Source organism: Grus americana, chromosome 6 (genome assembly GCF_028858705.1).
Source record: "Grus americana isolate bGruAme1 chromosome 6, bGruAme1.mat, whole genome shotgun sequence".
In the NCBI taxonomy this organism is placed as follows: Eukaryota; Metazoa; Chordata; class Aves; order Gruiformes; family Gruidae; genus Grus; species Grus americana.
The window spans coordinates 27446957-27472777 of record NC_072857.1 but is presented as its reverse complement, the minus strand read 5'-3'; the positions used below and the strand labels follow the sequence as shown (position 1 = coordinate 27472777).

Sequence of the window (25821 nt, the reverse complement as noted above, 5' to 3'; positions counted from 1 at the left end):
TGTTATCTACTGCAAAATTCTTGATGAATGAGTATAATTTTCATGTTATTCTGATCATGCATATTCTCTGAGTATTGTCATGATCAGTTTGAGCACTAGGTTCTGAATTTTCAATCTAGTCTGCTTATAATATATGTAAAGTGTATATAAACAGGCAAATTACAGTCAGCTACATATATGATGAAGAATAGAAGATTAAAATAGTGTCCTGGAGGTGAATTACAGTCTATGTTTGCTAAATTTTCTCAGTTTAAACAAAACAAGATAAAAGTAACACTTTTGGTGATAGATTCTGGACTATGCCTTCTGAGGAATGCTCCACTTCAAAGCTGGAACATCAACAAATTGAAAGCTATGAAAATATTGCCACTTTTTAAGTGAATAGGCTGATATTCAGGTTGGTTTAGTAGCATGTTTTAAAATCAGGCAAGACAATAAGAACAGCAGTTGGGGTTAGTATGTCTTATTGGGACACACGAGTTAAAGCACTTTGTGGGATGTGCAAGAACAACACCCCAAACTCATCAAAGTCCTGAATGCAGTAGAAAAAACCTAGGCAATTCTGTGGTAAGGACAGCGGCCTGTCCCATCATGGTGGCTTCTAGATTAGAGCACGGCTGCAGTTTGCTAGTTTCTGCATAACGCTTTCACAGTCTATTAGTCTGTTTTTATTGAATGTGGAGGGAATAGGAGAAACTGCTATGGGCAGCATGAATTAAGGCAAAGGAAACACCAGCAACTAAGGAATGGCCTCTAATCCAGTTTACCTTCCCAGGCCTACAAAGCCTGAACCCTGTACCTTGAGGTGCCAGGCACTTCGCAGGCTGAGGAAAATGGCAGCTGTGTACCAGCCATTGACTACAAATGATTTTTTATTTGGTTTCCTACAATTCCTGTCACAACTGTTTCCAGAACCAAAACCAATAAGCATACAGCCCATATATACTATATGCTAGATAATGGGTTTAACGTGATATTGTTCAAGAATAACTTTTTTGGAGATACTTTTCCTGATGAGCTCCAGGGACTTGTTTCTGTTTAGTTCTACTCGTCCTGAAGTATTCAAAGATGGAGCTATTCAAGGACAGATAGTGAATTTCAGTTTTGTACCTGACCTTAATTCAAATATAGTTTCTCATGTAGACAAATCCTAGGTCAAGCTCACGTGTAAATAAGAATGGTCATGTTACATTTCATCCTATTTATGATCATTTATGATCAAAGAATATAGGGGAAAAGTTCACCCTCTTGATTCTTTCCATTTTTAAACGTTTATACAGCTCTCAAGTGTGTTTAAGCTTTTCTAATGTTCTACTTCTCATTACCAAGACCTACTTTGAAGTACTTTGATTTGGCAATTCTTCAGCAGAACATTTATTTTTAACAATTCCAAATGCCAGAAGTTAGTTTCGCACATAACATAAAGTGCTGGATTCTAGGATCTCCAAATTTTTTCTTTTTTTCTTCATTTTAATTGCAGTATTGCAATTTTACATAAAAGCCCTATTCATATTTTTACATTGTCATATACATTACAGGTACTACATCCTTTCTTCAGAACCACTGAGATGGTAATGATTTTACAGTGAAATTGTACTGTAATTACTACAGCTGTTGTGCTAAGGCATTTATGTCTTACTCTGTCTTTTGAATGAAAAATTCTTCTAGTGAAAATAGATTTGTGGAAGCCATTAATTATTCAGTAAAAAAGACATCTGAATTAAGGTGGTGGTATTTTTTCTACAACATTTTAGGCAGACTAAGGTAACTCTTAAATTATTTTAATATTTTATTCATTAGTCTGTAATAGTTCATCATGCAAATATTTGTATTTTTTACATTTCACAGTTTTATCTGAACAAGTAGAGATCTGTACTTTGTTCCTCAGAACCCATGATACAGCTTGAAAACAGAATTCAAGATAAATTGGCTCTGTCATCCTATCTGGAAGGTGTGATTGTATATTAAAAGTATAACTTTTACATTCTGGTACTTCAAGTGTTTAAGTTTAATTGTAAATAGAAAAGTATGGCTTCTAAATCTAATGACAAGTTAGAGCTTGGATTGAAGTAGGATTATGTTGGTCGTTATGTTGACGTGTTAGGCCAGCTGAACCAACTACCCTGATTCATCGGATAACTGCACATACACATGACCCCTAATCTTGTTCTGTGGAAAGAATTCGGTAGAAATCCCCCTACCGTAAAATATCTTGAAGGTGAATCAGATTGTTTTGTCAGTATCAGGTTGAAGACATATTGTTAGGCATGCACTTGTGCTGTCAGATATGGGGGTGGTAATAATTTCTGGAAAAGAGGTGATGGAACAAGGCACACAGAGATAGCTGGGTCACCATGTCTGACCATGTTCTTAGACTGAATACGAGGGATTGCTATTTCAAAAAACTTTTCTTCTGTAATATATTTTTATATAGGTCCTTCTGTAACCTCTGTTGACTTAATATAACATCAGTGATAGGTTGTATGTAAGTTGAGAGAAATGGAATGGAAGCATACTAAGCAACCAAACAGTATTATATTTCATGCTCTGCCCATGGCAGTCTACAGGTCAGAAATAAATATAAAAGCACTTGTAAATAAGGACGGAGGACCCAGATTACTTACCAGAACCCAGATTCTACACCTTGATGTCTCAAAAAGTCTCTAACTATTAATGAAACAAATTTGAAAGTTGCCAGAAGTGTTAGTTGTAAAGGTTTGGCCACATTTATATATGTTGACCTGTGGTATGCAGCAAGGAAATTCTGTCCTGGTTCTAATTTCTGTCTTGGGGAAATCAACACGTTAATTATATACAGAATATATAGTATTTAATGTAGTTTGATTCCACAGAGAAATCACAGAACGAAGTGTTGTTATAATATTAATGAAGGACATTTCCTGGGTTGTTTACTCCTATGTGACTTTATCAAGTAGAGGAAAGGATACTCGTGGTAAGCATCATAGATGAGTCTTTGATCACTGGGCAGTGATGTTATTTTTAGTGCCAAACACTTAGCAATCTTCTGTCCTTAACAGCTGCAGAAATTGCACCAAAAAGGCTGTCAAAAGCCTTCTCAATGACAGCAACGTATTTTCTTAGTAGTAGTCTAGAAAATATTTTCAGTACAAAGTTACCAGTTCTGATTAATGCAGTCTTAAATGAAAGAACATCTGTTGACTTTTTATATGATAGCTTGTTCTTAATGTTTCTAAAAGGACTTTATACCTCTTTGCATGCTGTTTTTAAAGGATGAGTATCAACATTCTTCAACCCAAATTTTATGGTCCTAAGGAATAAAGAAGATATTCAGCATGTTGATTCAGGATGGGTATACAAATGACTTCAGGATGAATGAGAGGAGAGACAGAATAAAAGAAAGCCTAATGAGACATCCATTTCCAAACTCTTATAACCCTGTGATAACTGATAATTTGGTAAGATACCATCGCATGGGAAGATACTATCTCATCCATGGGTTTCAAGAGCAATTAAAGCAAAATGTGGTTTCCAGCAGTACTAGGCAGCAGAGGGAATATGGGAGGGAGAAGACAAATACTTTCAGACCGTTAGATTTATCTAGCTGCTGACAAGAGAGACTCCATTTGCTGGGTTGTGTGATGAGATCATATATTTGGTGCATCACAATCATATTAAAACCATCTAGATCATGTGAAGAGGAGAAGGGTTGTGACATAATACTGTTATCTGGAGAAATGCCTTCTAGCAGGAACTCTTTTAAAACAGCAAACATCTCCCATGACTCTGTGACCATCCCTGGGGCAGAAGTAGGTCATGGTCTTTTTACAAGTATGGGAGATGAAGTTGTGATGATTGGGAGCTGTGAGGTAGGGCTAAGAGAGTTCCTCTGAAGCACAGACAGTGAGATGTTCCAGGCCTGCACCTCCTTTGATAATTTCCAGTGGTACGGAGGTTTGGATACAAGTTTATTGCTGGAATGTAGAGCCAGCATTCAAATGTGAGTGTGAGGTGATCTATTTAGAAGTATCCTTCTTCTGTCATGGAATATTTAAAAAAAAATAAATGGAGGGGGCTGCTTTGGAAGATTTAGAGGCTTAACTTCTGCCTTTTAGCAGCTTCTTCAATCACTGTGCTCAAAGCTGCTGTCCACAGGAAAAATAAAGCTTTTTAAATGGCTCTGGGGAATAAGGGCTATGTGCCTTTTCTGTGTGTTTATCACATTAGCTCCAGCAAGTAAGACGCACTGAAAGTCTTCTATCATCTTCAAGCATGATTTTTGGCAGATGATGAGTTTACATTTGATTTCCCAGCTTGTTGTTGATAGTGAATTTAGCTAGATTATGATGAAGACTTTGAGACATACAGGCTGTTCCAGTATTTGGCAACTTCAAGATGAAATAGCTTTAGCTAGCATTCTATATAATGTATATACAATTCAGGGGAACCTTATAGATCGAATGTCAATCTTCAGACAAAAAAATTCAGCAAAAGTCATAAGAAGGATAATTTGAAATTTACAAACCAGTCCTATAGATTATTTGTCTTTGATTCCATGGATTGATTGTGAAATGGGAATATCAGGTAATGGAAATAGACTTTGAGGGAATAGAAACAGTCATAGAGTTTAGGGTAAGGAAAGACTAGTTGGTTACTTGTTGGATCTCATAGAAGACAGGTAAAACACCTGAAGGTGTGTACATAGTAAATAATTTGAAGTTTGAGGATTTTTTTCATTAAGCTTCAACCTGGAAAGCAATTGAACAGAGGAACCAAATTAGCGTTGATGATGGCTCATTAGCAGAAGTGAGAGAAAAATTTGAAAGTCACTTAAAGCTTGGCTGAAATAGGTTTCATTCTGTATCTTGGGTGTGCACAAAGGAAGGTGAGAGAAATTCACATGTGAGAATTTGTGCTGATGACGTACATTGACTCTAATGGTAAAAGTTACTTTTGGGGAAGGATGAGTAACCAGGGGAGGTGAGAGACAGCAGGGAAGAGCAGCAGCAACAGGATCCCAGATGAGCTTCCTCCCCAGGGCAGCAAGTAGTGATGATGGAGATGATGTTGAAAGGTGACATAGCTGCAAATAGCAGACCTTTAGTGTTACTGAGGTTAAGATGCTAAGACTTCTCAGGCACTTGCAATTTGTTTGATCAGGTTTGTTGAGAATTATGCAAACATTCAAAAATGCTTTAGAGAGTGTGAATCAGTTTATGGTTTCAGGTGGAAATCGTGTAAGACTCCATGGCTTTCTATGATTTCAACTAGGTGCTAAAGAAAACAGTATTTTTGACTGAATTTTGATTAAGCCTTTAAACACACTTGAACTTGTTACTAAATGAGACCCAAAGGACAACATTTATACAGTATTAGAGTGCTAAATAGTATGAAAATTTGTAGGATGAGTAAGGTAAAATGAATTGAAGCCTAATAGAGAATGCCTGTCTGAAGGAAACCTGCTTCATCTTCCATAAACTTGATCAATATCTGAACAGCCAAAGCAATTCTATCACCATGAAAATGCAGTTTTATCATTAAGAAAGTGTAAATTTCAGTGTGTATTATATAGCTGCAGAACTATTTTAATTCTTCAATATGGGATTGAAGTTTTGGGATATCAAAATGTTGGCTGAATTACCAGCATATTCAATATTTATTTTCTAATGACTGAATCATACTTACAGATCAGTGTGTACCACTCATAGTGCTTAAAATAATCATGAAATGAATGTGATTCGTGAAACCCTTAGCAACCACAAGGCTTCCTGTGCATATGCTCAGACACAGCAGTGACTGAGAAGTAATTTCATAAAACAAATTTGCAGCACTGAAAATGTGATATATCTTTCTTGCGTTTCTCAGTATCAGAATTCATTGAGAGACAGCACCTCTAATTAGAAGAAAAATTAGGTGACTGCATTTGAAACTGCATTTTGTATGTTTTCAGGGAAGTGAAACACACATCAAGGTCTGCGTAACCCTTGCTCTCCACTGATATGCTGGCCTTGCCTTGACTGAGAAAATGTCCCTGTATCGGCATGGTTTTCCCTACCGTAATGTAAAAAACTTTGAAGTAAAGGTTAGCCATTTTGAAGCCGTGTTAGTTGGCCACTTCATAATTGCAGGTTGGAGGAGGGGAACAGGAGTGTCTACGCAAAGGGATTGCTCCTGAATCTTTATTACCATACTCTGGATATTTCTCCAGTATCTCTCATCTATTTGTATGATCAGGTCTAGTCTTTTATAGACATGTATTACAAATATTACAACTGTATCTGGCATTTTCCTTTTTTGTAGTCAGTATTTTTCTTCCATCTTGCAGAAAACACAAAGAAGGAATTATATCCTTTGTCATAATAAAAGATTTCTGGTGATCCATATATTATAATTTTTTACTTGAAATAATCAGAGCATAAACTTTGTGCATGGTTGATTGTTATTATTACATTTGGGTTTTATTTCTGATCTACATTATTTTGAAGTATTTGTTGGAGGGACTGGTGTATTTAGATAAAGATTTATTTTATACATGCAAGTTCTTAACAGAAAAGTGTAAAATTCAAACGATACCAATTCACATAAAGAATAATTAGAATTTGGGTAATTTATGTAGGGAATTTTAGAATTCAAGTGAAATAGTGATATGTTTTATTTGTTGTGACTTTTCCAAGATGAAGTTTTTATATTCCCACTTTAAATTTCTCCTAATTCAAATATTTTCCTGAATCTCAAATGTGTACTTATGTAAAACAATGTAGATTCTGGGATCAGGCTGTTTTGAATAGATGAGCTGAACTTCCCATTGATAATGATTTGGAATTGCCGGATATTAGCCCTTTTTCAGAGTGTTCATGTTTGAATGAGGATGTAAATTCTGCCTTTGAAAGCTGAGTAACTACTGGGTAAGCAATGCTTTCTACAGGTTGTGAAAATTATTCAACTGATTATTACAAGAATCACTACAGGTAGCAAAATTGGTTTTCAGTTGTAATTCTAAATGGTTTTAGAGGAAAATTTACCACTTCCCCAAAGTTTTTAAAAACTAGTGGTATTTAAGCTGTGACTAATTATATTGTCAGAATATGGTTACTCTCCTCCTCTTTACTTTTAATTTCACATTACATATCAGCCCATTTTTAGTTTGTAATGTTCATTTAGAGGGTCAAATCATTTGCATAATGAAGATTACAATTATCCACTTAATTTTTTTATTCTATATTAAATAGTACAAACAAAACATGAAACAATTGTTTACAGAAAATAATAATTTGTTCTGTCCTTAAACTTTTTACATGTCAGTATTTGCTCATAATCTTTTCAAGGAATTAATACATTTGGCACACAGATAGGCTTTTCTCAACTAGTTAATGGGAACATGATAATTCACAACTTGTAATTGGAGTTGACTTAACCAACACAGACAATTTTTAAACTGGCATTATGGTTATTGACTATTAATATGAATAACTATTTCTCTGTAATTAGTGTTAGCATGTGTTTTCAAAGAATTACCCATGTGTTCATTGCCCATCTTCAACAGTGACTTCCATTAATTTCAAAATATAATAGGAAGCAGGGGTGGTTTACAGCTTACTTTTTATAGTTTATTTCACTTCCTCTTTAATAGGATCTGTGGCAAAAGCCAGCTTTTTTTGTGCAGAGTTTCCAAAACAGTTTGAAGTGAAGTCCAGATGTGTAAGTTAGAATGCTGTTTCTTTGCCGTGCTCGATGGTGGGGGGACTCAGATGGCAGATAAAGGCAGTCTTTGGGAAAGCAGATGCCGGGTCTTTTTCTCAGGTTTAGAAGTTAACTTCAGTTGAATTTTCCTCTTCTGGTTCTTGAAGACTGTTAAGCTGAACCTTTAGCTCTCATTTATTCTCAACGTTTACTAGTAATTTATTTTCCCTTGGAAAAGGAAGAGGCAGTCCATAAAATCTGAAATTGAAATTGTCCAACTCGTCTGCCTCTCTACCTTACAATCTCCCTTCTTAAGTAATCCCACCCCAGCACCTTTCTTTGTTATCTTTTTAATCTGTGTTTAGGAGAATTATTCAGTGTTTCCAAATATATTCCTCTTGTTGACCTTTGCTTGATTCCATAGAAGAAAACATTTTCTCATTATTATTATTATTATTGGAAAAAGCCTTTTTTAATCACTAATTCCTTATTGTCCTCTTTTTCTGTAGTTACTGTAACTGTCATAGGAAGCCTTCTCAAATAACCTAAAATCTATCCCCAGTTAATTTGGTACAACCCCTGAAAATTACAGTAGATTTATCAAAACTTTAATTCAAACATAGGAGAATTTTAATGAAGGACGAGTGAACAATTGAGTGGTGACTTTGACGTTGTTACTCAAGAACATACTACTTCTGCTCCTAGTAAAATCCTTATTTTCACCTGGTTTGCCTGTGTTGCTGGGTGGGCCTCAAAGCTTACTGCCCACAGTTGGATATGGGCATCAGCTGCATGGGGAGGACCAGGAAAACACTGGTCCTGGTCACCTCGCAGACAGCGCTGTTAAAGATAGGTAGGAGCAGAGCGCATTTGGATTGTCCATAAAAGCATTTAATAGCACAGCGCTGTTAATGGTGTTTACCCAATATGACAGAAGATGGTTCTCCACCCACTCCCTTTATTAATTGCAGATGTCTCTTTCTCTCTTAGAAAGCGGGGCTGCTAGTTTTAAAATGCAGTTTTCAGTTGTCCTGAGAGAAATAATCTGTTTCTTTTTCTCTATAAATCTCTTTCTTTCATGTTGTGTCATATTAACTGTGTATACAATTTTCTTTGCACCTTAAAACAGTTCAGACAGTTCATTTCTCTATTTCACAAAATAGTTCCTCCAGTTTTTTCTTGTTACTGTCTATTATTTCCTAATAGCACAGCTCACAGGCAGGGTAATACAATTAGCTCCAATTTTAAGTAGCATTTCAGGTTTTTCTAATGGCATTTCTCATGTTTGTTTTCCAGTTATCAAACTTAATTAAAAGAAAACAAAGAAATAAAATCCTGTCCAATACAGCTGGAGTAATAATTCATTTTTGTTACTTTTCCTTGTCTTTTTTTACAATTTTCTTTGTCTTCAGGAATGCTGGGCTATGAGTATTTCAACACTTGTTGGTTTGTCTTTTAATTTGACGTATTTATTCTTTACTAAAATGTTAGTTTCATTACTGAAATGTCAGTTCTTAAACTCTGTGGCTCTTTCATGTTAATGCATAATATGTTGAGTATATTCAGACCGTTCATACACTGTTATAACCCACTTAATTTTGCTGAGTTGGAAGTCCATTTTTCTAACTTTTGGGCTAGACCTCATGCTTATCACTTGACAAGTGGTTGATCAGCAACACTATGGAGGGATTTTATTGCTGTGTCCAGGTTCATAGTGGGAAGTTGTACCATAGATACAGCCAGATTTTTCTTGGAAGTGCACAGCAAAGGTTGGAGGCCACTGGGCACAAGTTGCCACAAAGGACATTCCAGTTAGATATTGGGAAAAAATAATCCACTGTGAGGCTGGTTAAGCATTGAAATTAGTTGCCCAGAGAGTTTGTGAAATCTCCATACATTCAAAACTTGAGTGGAAATGCCTCTGAGAAATTTGATATAACTTCGAAATTATACCTAAATGGGAGGTTGGCCCTGCTTTGAGCAAGAGCTTGAACCAGGTAGAGGTCCCTTCTAACCAAAGTTATCCTGTGGTTCTAAGATAGATCTGCACTGGGTCAGCTACAGACATTCTTGAGGACATCTCTACAAAGCACGGATGCATGAGATGACAAGGTCATCATTGAATTATACGGGTTTTGTCCTTTTGTGATTCTGTAACCTCTTCAGAATCACTTTAACTTTGCCTGAGCCGCTTTTCCAAATTGCTTGGTCTGTTATTGTGTTCCGCATTCCTCCTTGAGTATGAACTATAACTACAGGGCAAGTTACGTCAGTTGACTGCCACCTGTGCGGTGAGATACTGCAAGGCCGTTGTGGCTCAAAGGCTCCCCCAGGGACTCCTTTCCTCCTGCAAGCATAAAAATGATTCCATGTATCTGTCATCTTTTCTATGCCCTGAGAAAACATAGAACCACTGGAAATTGTAGGATTTGAAGCCATTTTGAGCAAATGTTGTTCTACCATAGCCTGGCTCCCTGCTGTGAAGTGTTGCATTTTTAAATTCATTTATGCTTCCACTTTGGAAAGTGTGATTTGGAGACATGTTCAGTCAAACACCAAGGGAACAGTACAAGTGGTCGAACCACCCTATGGCTATGTGCAAGTAGAGGCGATGATGCTGCCAGACTCACCTGGGCATTTTGGTGCTGGTGCTCAGGAGGGGTTGTATGTGTGTTTGTGTGCATTGCTGAGCAGTCGACATCCCAGGAGAATTACAGTGTGTGCATTGGGTATGCGAGGTGAGTGTCTATGAATTAGCTTCTTTAGTCTATAGGTACCTCTGAAGTGGAAGGAGTTATGTATTGGAGCTGTCTCCCCATGCATACAGTTATTTCTGTGTAGGAGATGCACTCCCACAGTGTTTCGTCCACTCACTTAACTTCTCTGAGAAAATTTTTTAACACTAATTTTTCCATTCCATTGATGTACAATGTACTGTGTAAAATATCAAGTAAATGTGGTTGCTAAGAGCTTTATTTGTGTTATGTTCTATGCTAATTTGAATTGAATTAAGACTTTGGAGAACTGAGGAGGCTGGTCTTAAAACTCCATTTGCTAAAATTATCCTTGCAGGCTTGGACATAACTGTACTTAGGCCAAATAAATATTAAAAAAACCCTTTGAAAGTAGTTTTATGATGGAATAGTACTTTCCAAGTTTATGATAGATTTGTTTTGAATATCAATGCTTTTTTTATTAATTCAGACATTTTAATTAGGTCCAATCAAATATTGTATACACCCCATAAAATTAATATATAGTATATATAACATTAATATATAACATATTGTACGTTTTATATGTGCTCTTTCATGTCATAAATATGATTTTTTTTCTGAAAGTAAAGTCAGTTTAGTGCTGATTCAATTTCAATCCACTTTTGAACTAAATGCTTGTTTCACACAATTTTTTCACATTGCATACACATTGAAAAGATTATTTCATGAAAGTTATATTAAAATAATGATGTATCTCTAATTACAGAAATCTTTATCTTACATGATGCAAAACCATAGATGATTTCAACTCAGAGATATAGCACAGAAAGAAGGAAAACACCCGTACTTCTTTAAGCATCCATTTAGTCACAGCTCTACACAGTTACTGATAAGGTTTTCATTTCACTCCAGTGCTGTGACTGCTCTGTATGGTTAAGTTGAGCAGTGTCAGAAGTGTTCTCCTCATTGGAGAGTTTAGGAAAAATCTGGTATTCAAGGAGTTTGTATAAATGTGTTGCTACAGAGGCATGAGTCGATGCATTACAAAATCCCCTTTGGGCGTGTCTGTGTTTGTAATGTAAAAGAATGTTCTCAAAACTAAAAGTAAAAGCACACTTGGGAAAATATTTGGATTTTTCTGATGCCATAGAGGCACCACCTTTTGTTTGGTATAATGAGGAATTTTCTGTAAACACAAACAATGGAGGTCCACATTAGCTCACGCTAATAAGAAATACAAATTCTGCAGGAAAATCATACCGGAGGCCTAAATAAAAATCAAAGACATTTAAATGAAGCAAAATCAGTGTATAGTGGATATTAAGAAATTATAATCAACCTTCTAAGCCCAGAAAAATTATTGTAAGACAGCTTGCAAAGTTCTATTTATTATTTAAACAAAATTAGAGACTCAGGCATAATTGTAATGTCAAAAGTAACATAAAATCGGTCTGATGGTAGTTAATGAGTCCTCTCTGACTTATTGGAGTATATATGCCTTTTCTTAATAGATCTTAGAAATTTAGCAAGCTGTAAAAACATGTAACTGGTCATTGTTACGTGCATTGTAAACCCAGATTTTTTTTTAAAAAAGACAAGAGTTGCAGTGACAGTCTCTTGCCTATGCATTGGCTTTTGTGTTGTTTCCAATATTACAAATAGAAAATGCAGTCACTAAAATTTGATATAAGCAATGCACTGATATTTTTATTTTCTTTTTCACAGATTAAGATGCTTGGTAAAGCAGCTGGAGAAGGGTGACATTAATGTGGTGGATTTAAAAAAGAATATTGAGTATGCAGCATCTGTGCTGGAGGCAGTTTATATTGATGAAACCAGGTAAGTCTGAGGGGAGAGGAAAAAAAAAGAAAAGGAGAGGATGTTGGGAATCGCGTTTTAGAAATTTGGTCATTGCATGCAATTGTAACTGACATGAGCTGAAGGTCTCTGCACATCAGAAGAATTGTATGTGGCTTTTAGGTATTTTAGTGACAAGGTTAAAGCAAGTAAGATTCCAAAGGTCAGATGTAACCATTGTCTGGAGAGTTTGCCTAGTTCTCGTCTCCCTCACTTGTCAGATGTCCATGGTATAAAGTCGTAAGAATTTTCTGTAGGATGGATTTTCTTTCCCCCACAGGCCATATACCAATAATCATGCTCAGGACTGTATCAGTGAAAAAAATGAGCTGTTTTGGAATGAAATGCTTACAGAGATGAGTCAGAATATTATAATCTGGCCTGTAAATACATAAATTTATGAAAAGCTGTGATTTGTTTTGTAATGTTTGATGTTTTGTTTATGATTATTGTTACTGGAAATATTACTGGCAATCGTCTTTAATGTGGTTTGACTCCAATTAAATTAGAAGTTCTAAGTATTTGGCTTCTTGCAAGAATTTTAAGATAAGTACTATATTGAAGTTAACTAGCTAACTTACAGTTTTTATTTCATTATACTGGACTCTAAGATTTTTTTCTAAGCAGAATGGTCTTGTAAAGATGTCTGCCAAAACTTCTTCAGTACTGCTGGAGCATGCAGTGTATGTCTCGGTTCCATACGACATTTAAGAAGTCTGCCATTGTACAGATTATTTCATGGACCTAACTCTCTCTCTCTCTCTCTGTGTCCATCCCCCCTCCCCCCCTCCCCTTTGTAAATCTGCTTATTTGATACTGTGCTAAAAGTACTGCTCTAACTTTTTCCTGTTTCTTTTCCTTTGATCAAACCTTGCCGGTCAGGAATTCGGAGCATCTACTGTTGGGCAATAGAAAGCCTACCCATTTGAAAACAGAATGAAAACAATAGCAAATGAAACTGGTACCAATGGTCTGTTTTTCAGAGATTGTATTACAGACTATGTTGGCAGGATCACTTATACTAGTGTCCTGCTCTTAGCGTGCATGTGCATCCAATTCTGTAAAAAGATGACCTGAGCAGCCTCTCAGCCACAATACAGTTCTTAGGGACACTTTCAAAAGTGTTGCTGGTGATCCCAAGTTAAATACAGAACTTGAAAAACATTAGGGATCTCAGTGACTTCAAAAGCACTCACGTGTCATGAAGATGTTGACGAGTTCAGTAAAATTAAGCTTAAGCGAGCAGACTTAGGCAAACCATCTTGTGTGATAGATGGAACCTGGGCTTTGCGAGAAAACTGCATTAATTTAAATTCAATATTTTAAAATACTGGCAGTTAATATACCACTGTGGATAGATTTATATCATTTTTTCTGACTGAATTAAGTTAATCAAGCTTCTTTTACATTGAATCATGGGTTGATTTGTGGATTTATTCTAGTTAATAGTCATATTTGTGGTTAAATTGATACCGGTCCTTAGGGAGACAGATAAAACAAATGATCAACAAACTTCTCTTTAGGCTCGCATTACCACAATAGAGGCCATAAAATTTCATTTTTTAGCAATCGTTCTAAATTTAAATCTTGTTGGCACATCTCACGTGCTCAGGAAGCTTTGGAAAATCTCAGTCCTCTCTCTGCTGTGTAAGGGGGTATTGTATTGCCATCAGTAGTCAGAGCGTAAGCATGCATTTTTTATTACCATGGGACCTCTGACACAGCTCCCTTGGGGGGACATAGGGGACAAGGTTATAAACCGCTGATTATTCCTTCCATACGTCTCCCAAACACTGTGGTTAAATGGGTATAGTATTCATAGCTCTTTCTCAGTAGTAGCACCCAGACTATGAAAATAATGTGAGATTTACTTAGTTTCTAAACTGAGGCCTCAGTGGAAATGAATAGTATCGTTACAATGAGGAATCCAGTTTTTCTGGCTCTGTGTGGGAGCACTGAGACAAGTAACAGACATTTCATACACAGAGAAAACTGTTACACCTGAAAATACATAGGCTTTGGCAGCAGCAAGTACATTATTTTTACTGTAAGCAAATATTTAAATAAGCTAATTGCCCTCATAGAACTTAACAGCAGGATTATTAAACTGCCAAAATGAAAATAAACATATATAATTTTATAGGGGTTTGGAAGATTTTCGTAGTCCTTGGGCTATTTTCTTAGTCCTAGGGGCATTATGACCTAATAATGGCGACTATTTATTTTCAAAAATTCTACTTCAGTATATGGATAAAGCTTTTCCTCTTTCCTAGCTTGATGCACAACAGTGTTTAATCTTATTTATTTATTGCATCCAATATTTTGCAAAACAATCTGGTTTTTTTACTGTGCAAAGTCAGAAAGAAAATCAAACAAACCTGAGACAGGCATCTTCCTTTGTTCTAATTTATTGAATACTTCTATTCTCCAATGCAACCTTAAAGTGAGTTTGTAAACCTATCAAATTTTGGTAGCATTCCTTATATAAATATGCATTAAGCATATGGTTTGTGTATATATCCATACTGATAGCTGTATTTCTGAAGTATATGTATGTAGACATATAAAACAAATTTTCTTACCCATGTTACCTATGTTATAAATAGTTAAAAATGAAATTACTTTAATGAAATCTACTTTTCAACTTTTATTCTCTTATTTTTAGTGGTTTGCATTTTATATCCCATATTCTTAATTTTGATTTATAGTGGTTGATTTCGGTTTTAATTTCTCTTACTTTGATTTGTGCAGTCTCCATGAAAGTCAGGCTCAGAGTGATGCATTTTTTGAACCTGGTGGTCTTTGTGTTAAATCTATGCTAAGAATATAGGCCGAGCCTCTGCTTCTTAGTTGGAAAATATTGTGTGTAGCCCTGTCTTAAACTTTGACACTTCCCCATTAAAAGCACTTTGTAAATTAAGATATTTATTGTGTGGCAGAGAGAAACTTTAGTGTTTACTGGTAATAGTAAACACTTTTGCATGGCAAACTGCAAAGATAATCACATTTTAAATAGCATGACCAGTATTCTGTAGTCTAAATCTGCAATAAAACATTTAAAGATAAACACACAAAGAAGGTCTCTCCAGCTTCTGGGAAGCTAATCCTTGAGGAACAGAAGCAGTGTATCGAGTCAAATGGCACTGGAGGCTGGAATTAGCTTGTGTGGTTACATTTGTCCTCGTTCCCACCAAAGAATACAGGTTCTTTGTCCTGCACAGAGCTACCGCTGTCAGGAGCCTGGAATTGAGTTAACTGAGCTCATTAGTAGATTAGAAATAATAGTTTAGATCATAAGCAGAATGGCCGATTCCTGCTGAGCCTGAGCATGCGCTTTTATACATCACAAAGTTTAAATGACTTCAGTAAGTTTCTTACATATGAATCGCTGTATGGATAAAAGTAATTGCTATAGTATAGAGCAATAACAATTAATATACTGAGTAAAGCAGTGAGAAAACCATCTGAGTACAGATTACTCTTATTAACTAAGTCCCAGAAGGAAGTTGCATGCTTTACGAATATAATAGTTCTTGAGATTTGGCTTATAAGATAGAAAATTTAATGATGCCTGGTTCTACAAGGTACAAAGCATTGCAGGCTTAGGACCAAGGGCTCAGTACAGTTTCTGCAACTCACATGAAAATACCCATGCTTTCTATTTTAAGACCATGCTTGAGCCCTGGATTTTGTCCTGCTGAATTTACTGACTCATTGCTTACACATCCAAGCACCTCAGCTTCATCCAGCCACCTAAAACTGAATCCTGTCTGTGGTGTTCTCTTCTTCTCCACCTTTCTGAGAGACAGACTTCAGTATTAGCTGAGGGAAAGCCCTCTTAAATATCTCTACAGTCAGATTAGGAATAGCAACTAACAAAGAGTTGGTTAGGAGCATCCTTCTAACTCATCTTTCCATTGTGACGTACATCCTATTAAACAGCATAATAAAATGGTCCCACTAATGGTCCCACATCTGTCGCAGAAGGACCTTCTGCAATTCTTTACAGGCACAGAGATGAAGAAAGCAAAAAGAAAACTCAAAACTAAGGTCAATAAAGAGATCCAAGTGCGAGGTATCTCACAGAGCTTGTTCAATAATGTAGCCAAGGATCAAGGAAGACGCTGGCCTGTTCCGCAGCTCTGGGGAGCCATTTATGCTACTTAAAAATTAAATCTCAGGCATTAGTCTAGCAAATCCACTTTCCTCTTTATAAGCCTGAGCTTTTTTCGGTGATCAGTTCCAATTTCTTACAGTAGGAGATGCCCATTTTTCCCCAGTGTATTGTTGCTTCATTTTAGTTGATTGGAAAGCTTGTATCATTCTATGAAGTTGTGTGTGCCCATGCAAATGTGAAAGCTGACAGCATCTTGAGTCTTTATTTATAGTGCAACGATCAGCTGGAAATGGGCTGTAGAATTCAAACCCTTTAGTAGAGTATGAAGTATTTTTCTCAGGTCCTCTTACTTTCCTTTTGTCTGCTCCTCTGTTGCTCTACACTATAGCCTTTGATCTGAGAGTAAGATAGCATTTTTAAAAACTATGTACACATAGTCATTTCCATACATGCTCTTTCTAAAACTATATGCAGTTGGGTTAGGGAAAAGGCAGAGAAGTAACACAACAGGTTTTATTTATGGAGTTCTGGGAGTAGACTCCTTAAAAACAGTGATAGGCAGCAGGGATAACCTTCCAAAATTATGAAAAATTCATTTGGGGCAATGACTGTCAATATCCCATATAGAAGGGTCTGAGCTGAGGGAAAGTTGGAAAGCACAGAGAAATCAGACATACATAAGTGCTGCTTTCATATGAGCTTAATTATCTGTGGCCCCATGTCAATTAATAAGCTTGTTTAACAAGCCCTTTTTAGGACTGCTGCATCTCTCAGTGCTGTATAATTATAAGCTGCACGAAACACTTCCTTGAAAGAGATCTAGCACTTTGGTAGCTGAAGCGGAGGTTCGCTGTCAGCTGAAAATAATCAGAGAAACTCTCACAGTTCCAGCCCCTCAGCGGATCTCCTCTGTGGAAGAAGTTCAAACTTACTCAATAGGTGTTATAAATAATTCTGACAAATCTTGCAGAATTTTCTCCATTAGTACCTGCCACTTGGCTCAAGATAGTGGAAGAAGGATATTTAGAGTCAAACAGGAAATAAATACAGCCTGATAATTCAGTCATGACAGCTGTTCCGTTCCTTGTAAACACAGCTCTTTACTCATGCTAACTGAGAAGAAAATAAGTCAAATAAAATCTAGATGGAAATTACAAGATTAAAAATATATATATGTATTCCAAAGCCAAGCAAAACAAAAATTTTAAGCTTCTTGTGGAGAAGATTTTGAAGTTGTTTTGGATAAAATTAGAATTTTTAGTTCCAATTATGGTCTTATTACATTTTTTAAATGCCCTAATATTTTAGAAAATATACTTGATTTCAGGAGAATATTTATCTGTGCAGTTTCAATTCCATTCATGGTTTTTAGTTTGTTTTAGGCTGTATAATGTCCTTTTAAAAGGCTTTAACCTCTTGAGAACTTTTGACTTAGACTATGTTTCAGTAATGTATGAAGCAGATCCATTGTATATAGCTGGCAATTGCTTGAGCATCTTTGATTCAACAAGACAACATATCAAATACAGGTTATTGCTACATTCATGAAGCGAAGGGAAATCTCATTAAGGGTAAGTGGTGTTATAACAATACATGTTTGTATGCTGGCTCTGGAAATAGTGAAGGTATTTCAATGATATCATAACAGTAAACACAGTCTTTCTTGAGAAAATGCTCTTATTTACAAAAAAGTTACACATTCTGATATGTATAATGTTAGCTAAAAAGGTCATTAAACCCAAACTTTGAGACTGCTGTTGTAATAAACATGCTGAATTTCCAGCACACTACTCCATTAAGACACCGAATATTTCTGTGGTTTCTGGACTTACAGCAGGGACAGACAGACCTTCAAATTGTGGGCAAAAAGGAAATAGTTTAAACTGTGATCACGTCACTTGCAAGAGAAAGAGTCTTGTCATTGCATATTGACAAATGTCTCCATGACCCTTAAAGTGCGCCACAGAAGTACTTGTGATAGGAACATGCACTTGTGTATCTTTGTCATGTGGAGTCTGAGGAAGAAGAAAGGAGCAAATGCTTGACAGGGTGCTGGTGCTCAGAGAGGTGTGTGTTGTGGAAGTGTGAATGGAGCTTAGCAACAGCCCAGCAACTAAATGAAATTCTCCCGTTTCCAGGAGATGCTGAGGTGAGGAATGGTCAGCATAGCCTGTTCTTGGGCAGCTTTCAGTGCGCAGTCTTGGGTGTTTGCAAGCTGGATAAGGCTGTTTTTCCCTGGTGTTTTCAAGTTTTTCAGTACTGCAACAGAACCTGAGTCCATGGCAGCTGCTCCATCTTAGGCTAGTAATTAATATCTCAAAAAATAATGAACTGGGATAGTTATTTGATACCCCCATGCTTTCTTTTGCTCTCTTCTAGCCATCAATATAGGTTTAGCAGCTTCTCTGTATTTTAAATGAGAACAAAAGCCAGTGAAGTCTCCATCTTTTATGTTTCTTGTAGTATTTCATTGTCACAAGCCATATTTTAATATCAGTGTTGAGAGGCTCTAAGCTAGCACTACATCAGCTGCTGCTGAGCATCTCACAGCAGGAGTCTGTTGCTTTACAGGATCATTTGTATTCTGTTCCCACCCGTGGCATACAACATCTAGCTGACTTTGCGAACCACGTAGTTTCACTGACTGTAAGGCTCTCGTTATGGAAGGAATAATGCTAATTCAGATACTGTTATCTGTTCAGAGTAGCCAGCAGACATGGTCACACTGGCAAATCTCTTTGTAAGTGCAAGGGTTGAGAAAGTTAAATTCTCTTACATCACAGAGATGTAGATATTTGTTAAAATTTTAAAAGCGTATATGCCCCATCTCTCTACCTGAAAAGACTTTGTTCATTTATACATGAAGGTAGCTAAGCGTTTCATTCACAGAACAGTGGGGCATCAGGTCAATGATGTAATTTATTTTGAAGGATCAAGACAATATTTCTCCTCAAAATCAGCTTTTTTGAAAAAAATCTGGGAATATTAAAGAAAATAATCTGCCTAATGATACAAGGATAAAACAAGTGGAATGGGATGCCCTATTTGGTAATTATTTGCCAGATAAAAATACGATCTAAATGATTCCTCTCTGAGTTGACTTAGCTGAGGAGAGATTGGAAGTGGCAATTATTTAAGCATGAAGTTAAATCATAATCTTGAATATTCAGTCAAGTTTGCTGTGAGTGTGTATTGCTGTCCTCCATAGCCAACCCATGGTTAAATGTACTTTGCCTGAATTTGCTTTGACAGCAACAAATGTACCATTTGAAGAAAATCATTGAGTTCATCCATTAAGGGAATCTACAAAAGATACTTCTGTAAAAGCCGCTATTGAGAAAAAGCTTATTGTGTTGAGATTAATTCAGTATATTCCACCCTTATAAAAGCTTAAAATAAGCCTTTAAAATCTTTTGTACTAAGCCAAAGGTTTTTTTCTGAGGGACGCTCACAACAGCATCAAAGTTATATAAAAAATATACTTAAAATCACTGAAAATCTGTTAAATTCTGACTAATACTCTTCAGTTCAGTTAGGATATTTAATAAATGGCCTGCATCCCTTTTCTGAAGTTATTGAATTTTCTGTCTCACGGTTATTGCTGTTAATTTATTCATGAGTCATGCCCTGAGATAGTCCCTGCCCTATAGAGCTTCCAGAATACCACATTAAAGCAACTGAATTAAAAAAAGGAAAATATATTAGCTCACAGCTGTACTCCTGAAAAATGGTATTTTTTAATCATGAATATCCTGACCTGAATCTTAAGATTGTTGATGGCCTTTGGTATGTACGTCTGTATTTCTGAACAGGCAGCACATATCAACAAGTGAATGTTTCCAGTAACAATGGTCCTTACTCCATTACTTATCTGCTGTTGTAATAACTGTATTTCATCCAGAGTCTGCACCATTTATTGTAATTAATTGGTACTTCTTAATATGAATAAAATTCTTTTGAGAATGTGCTAAATTTTAAGAGTATGACATGTTGGTAAATTCATAGTTTCCTTTAGAAAGACCTTTGCATACTAAAAATGAACCTGTCATTTTTGCAATTTGTTCATCCTCAGTGGGAGTCAAGAGAATATTTTAGTGGATGTTAGTGGAAATTGTAGCGGACTATAGAGGATGTAAATATTGATTGAATATATTGATTCATGCTCATTCAGGAAGATAGCAAGATACTAGAAAGCAAATAATTGATAAAAATGTGAATTGGCTATTTGGACTATAAATTCTTTGCCTTCTGCATTCTAGACCTAGAAGAGGACTTTGATCAATTCACTCTTAAGGGGTTGATCATTACCTTGATTAATTCACTAAACGGTAAAGAGCTAATACCTCATTCTCAATCCCTCCACTGGAAATCTTTCTCCATCTGTTAGGCAGCATGACTGATCAGCATGGATTTTTTTCCCCGTAGCCATTATCTAATTTTTTTTTTTAAATTTTCTTTTCTTTCCTTTCTTCTCCTCCATAGTACATCTGATACATTCCTAAGGGAAAAGAAATATACTTCTGATGAGTCCATTACTATATTTAAAATTCTGATTAAATGAGAAGAGAGCTAGAAATTATCACTACTTGAATTTTGAAAAATTATTCTTGGCAAAAAACACAGTACTGTGACAAGAAGATCAGGTTATTAGTTACTATGACTGCAGTATTAATTGATTGCTAAGCTGAAATGCCATGGGCCATATCTTACTTATTCCCACAACTGTCAATGGGAGTTCCACTGATGGAACAAATAGAATTAAATAACCCAAGCCTCCCCCTCTCCTTCCCACGCATATCTCTTCCTCCTATTGCACCTACTTAATAGGCTAATGATATATGAGCAAAATAAGTGTATGTAACCCTGAAATTCTGACTTTGTGTTGAAAAAGAGTACTTTCTGTGGCACATTGTGTTAGAGCTTTTTTGTTTTGTTTATTAGCATTTTTAGATGTTGCTTAGCTTTAGGGAATTAAAAAATAAACCGTGTGCCTTGGTACACTAACATTTATTTAATTCAGCTAGGATATTGGAGTTCATGCCTCCCAGTTGAATGGGATTGATCTCAGTAGAGTTTTACTTTAAGGCTTTGTGGAACAGCTATGTAGCTTTAAAATAGAAAGTAAATGCTTGCCATCTCTGATCTTCAGTGTGGCTGATTTGGAGGATGAGGCTATGGATCTTGCAGTCACTCCAAATATTTTCTAAGCAAGCCGGAGGTTCTAGCCTTGTATTTGACAGCTATGGTCGCTTGTTATTTTGCTCATTAATTAATCCAATGGCATTTTTGAACCTATGTAAAAGTTTACATATTGCAAAATGTTGCAAGATCATATTACAATTTACAAATTACATTTTACAATTCACAATTACAAATTATATTGCAAAATCTTGTAAAAATCCCTGTTCGGTAGTTTAGGTGTTTTGACCCTGTCTTCTGATATTATTTCACCTTTCCCCCCCCCCTTTATTTTTAATTTAAAGGCATCCTGAATAATCACCGATAATTATAATTTACCTATTCACCTGTGATTCATAAAGTGGCAAGTTAGAGCACGAAGTCTACATCACAGTAGAATTACATAATGCAGAATTTATAAATAAATTTGCCATTTATCTGGGCAATAATAACTTTAATTAAGCAAAAGCGAAACACCAAGAACTTCCTGTTGATTCACTGATTTTACTGAAGCTTTTGAAAGTCGTCAGTTCTAAGTAGATGTAAATTAAAATAGCAGTAATATAAACACTCAGGAATAAAAATATTCTGAATACACACTTTGGACTGTTACATTTTTTCACAGTAATTATAAACAATACTGTAGAATTTATTCAAAGAAATGATGATGTTCTAATGCTCAGTGATTGCATCAGAGTGACATAATAATACCTCTGCTCAAAGAGTCAGCCGTTGTTGTTGTTAAATTCTGAGCAACAGCAGTAGTAACAGCAAGAAGGACAGGCACATAGGGGCTCTGATTTTTTACTTAATGCATTCACTGCAGTGATGTATGTCAATAGACTAGGGGCCAGCAAACAAGCTGCAAAATGGTTCGGCATAAAAAGAACATTGTCCATGTAAAAAAATATAGTGGTGGCCAATCAAGGTCTGGTTCTCATTGGATGAAAAAGCAAATTTCGGTTATTATTGTAATGTAAGTGCTGAAGTATTGTTAGTACTTCTGGTTAATGTGTACAAGTTCTGATACTTCTTCTAAAGATTCTTTTTGTTACTTTTAGTAGAATTTATATATATATATATATGTGCATTTTGCAAACAGTAAGTAAAATTACTGGTAAAAAACATTTGATATTTTTATGTCTCAACGTATAAATTTGCTTTATTTGGGCTATTTTAAAGAAGCGTTTTCACAATCAGTGAGTAAAAGATGAACAATTAGCTGTATTTCACAGAATCCACAATATTGCGTATGTATACATATATATGCACATGCATGGAGATATAATGGGAATACTATATTTTATAATTTAAGTATAAATAGATGATTAAAAGTTGACCAAAGTTAGAAATTATGAGTTGAATATTGGATTCTCAGAATTTGTGATAATTAAGCATAGTTTGTATGGTGCAATACATAGCCTAATTTATTTCCCTTCCTAAATAAAATTACCATCAAATTATATATCCATCTAACCATCCATTTATTCAGATGTATAGACCCATATATGAGCCCCATCCCTGTAATTACAGAAGAATGGCAGTCATTAGTGAATTTATTCAAAGGCCATTTCTAGCAATGCATATGTCATGAGTAATTTTCCCCAATATGAATCTTATTCTTCAAAAGGTCAGGGAAATGTAGAAAATAGACATTTACAACATGAATGACTAGCCCGTGTTTCCTCTCCTTAGATGTTATTTCAGTTAGGCTTCTGAAAGAAACTAATTATTTTTGAGAAGTTACTAAGGTTATGTGTTGAGGGAGCTGTAAGAGCTTGTACGTACAAAGGATTGTGCTTACAACGTAATTCTGTGTTGCCGTTGCTTTCCTAGTTATTTAAGTAGGAACCAGAGACGCTGAATCTCTCTGTCTCCCGTAGCACATTGTTCAGTCACCTCTCATCGGAGACAGTGGTCTCATGAAAATTACTGGTTAAAGAAACACCGTTTAAAATTCTGTTTTCTCTGCTCTGTCTTCATAAAGCAACTCCTATGACTATCATTTGCAGACTGAGTAGTCCTCCTGTTTTGCAAATGAACGGTTAAAAAGGTTAGAGGAAGCTGCAGTGTGTCTTGCTAGCCTTATTTTGTACTCCAGCAGCTCATATCTGCAGGGCTCAGGACTTGGTCCCAAATTCAGATCTGCATCAGACTATAGCAAACTGATAAAGAACTCTGCTTCATGCTGCTCTCGTGGTGTGGAATATCCCTGCTGCGTGCTCTGAGGCAGCCTAATGCCCATGGTCCTTTTACTGCTGGAATAATTTCATCTAATTTGAGTAACAGTTGGAATAGTTACAAAAATATGTTTTAGGGATTATAAGGTTTATTTCTGATTTTACTACAAATACATCAAATGTCAAATATTCTTCAGAAATATAAATTTACTGGTCTCTCCAGGGATATTTAATAACAGTGTTAGACTAATAGGGATTTAAGTGGACTATAACATAGTGTTTAATTTCAGGAATAAAATCAATTTATAGCCTTTGACCTATGGCCAGTCTCAGCCTTGGTTCAGTTTTGCATAATTTGCCCAAATCCTTTCCTCTATACAACTCCTGCTCCTCCAAAATAAATTACTGCCTTTTGGCCTGTGTCCCACTGTCAGCAAACCTCATAATTCTTGTCCATTCTGCTCTTCTTGCAGTCTGTGTTAAAGAGCCTTCCTAGCCTGATAATTCTATGTCCCTAATAAATAGAAATGTTTCTGCTGTTCTTTTAGTAAACAGGAGGGGGCATTTTATGGATTTTTTTTTTTTTAAACCCCAGTTGAAAAGTCTCACAAAATATGCCGCCAGCCAGATGAGCGGCTGAACCTGAGAACAGGGCAGATGAGCACAAATGTACTACGCTCACTGTTCACCCATAATTTATATGACACTTCTGACATGCTTCCTACTAGGCATCTTCCTATAACCCCTCAGATAGTATTAGATTTACATGGGGATTACTTTGAACTATACTGTATTCAGGCAAAATCCATGTTGGTGCTCAATTCCTCTATATGCCAAAAGAGACCTGGATTAGGCAAAGTTTTGGAAACACTGAAGAAGAGAAGCAGAGAAAGTGAAAGGTGTGAAAGTGCCGCTGAATAAATATGAGGAGAGAGTGCACAAATCGGGGAAAGAGTCAAGAGAGTTTTGCTAAGAGTAGAAAGAAGAGACAGTGGCAGAGGTGGCAACATGAAAATGGAAAAGGAAATCATAATTGTCCCCTCCCAAATACCCATCTGCAAATGCTGTTAGCCGATTTCCTACCAAGTATATTTCCGAGGAGTCCTGTTCACTCAGGAGAAGAGACCCAAGTTTTAGCTTGACAAGCAGGTTATCTGATAAGAAAATCCCATTCAAAAATACTTTGTCCATCATTGCTTTGTGTCCAATTCACACAAGCTTGAGCAGTTTCAGAAAGGCAGCGCTAGAGAAATAGAACTATGTAATCAAATAATGCCTGCCATTCAATTGGTACCACTTTTAATAAAACATTTTAAAAGGGTAATATGCTTTACATATGTTCAGGTCATCCTGTCTCTGGGGTTTCTTGCATAATTGCATGAAGGAAAACTTGTTATCATCTGACTAAATAAGGGATTTGGTTCTTGGAAAACCCCAGCAGACTGAGCGATATGCGCAAATAACAGCAAGAAAAAGGTTGTGTTCCTACATCTGGTAGGTTTATTGAAGTGTAGAATTGAAGTGTTGAGTCTGTTTTAAGAGATTTTAGTTACATGTTTCTTCTAAATAAACTGATGTCCTCCAATTCAGTTTTTCTGAAGTGAAGTTTAACACTTTTTCTATTTTGCAAGAGGTATACATAGGTTTTCTAACCTTTTGAACAACTAACAACTGTAAAAGCTGACTTGCGATCCAATGTTTTGTAATATCTTTACTGCTATGATTTTGTTACCCTGCCTTCAGCAGGAATACAGATCTCCACACAGAAGGAATTAATTATCTTTAATACTTTTATTGCAGTGGAATAAGATGATTAGCATGCATGTTAATTGAAATGCATTCACCATAGCATTGCTATGTAATATAATTTACTTTGAATGTAAGTATCAAAACATTTTTTGCATCATTGTGGAGGACAGATCAGATGGACCACTGGTATTCTCAGCTGCAGCAGCAACCCCTCTTTCTATAGATGTTCATATCAGCCACTGTTGCAGAAGTCTCCTCCGGTTTTTATAACTCATTGATTACACTTCAGTCCACCAAAGCTGAGACATCTTTGTAGAAAAATCTTCGCTTGCCTTTGATTATCTTTCACCTTCTGGAGCGTGAG

The 25821-nt window shown here is 36.0% G+C and overlaps 1 protein-coding gene across 11 annotated transcripts in view; it reads left to right on the top strand.

Moving 5' to 3' along the window:
• PDE1A (phosphodiesterase 1A) overlaps positions 1-25821 on the top strand; it is a 163346-nt gene that overhangs the window by 91004 nt on the left and 46521 nt on the right. For all 11 annotated transcript variants that reach the window (XM_054829572.1, XM_054829573.1, XM_054829582.1 and 8 more), the window contains one exon: positions 12102-12215. In XM_054829572.1, coding sequence (XP_054685547.1) covers positions 12102-12215 — 114 coding nt within the window. The remainder of the gene's footprint in view (positions 1-12101; positions 12216-25821) is intronic.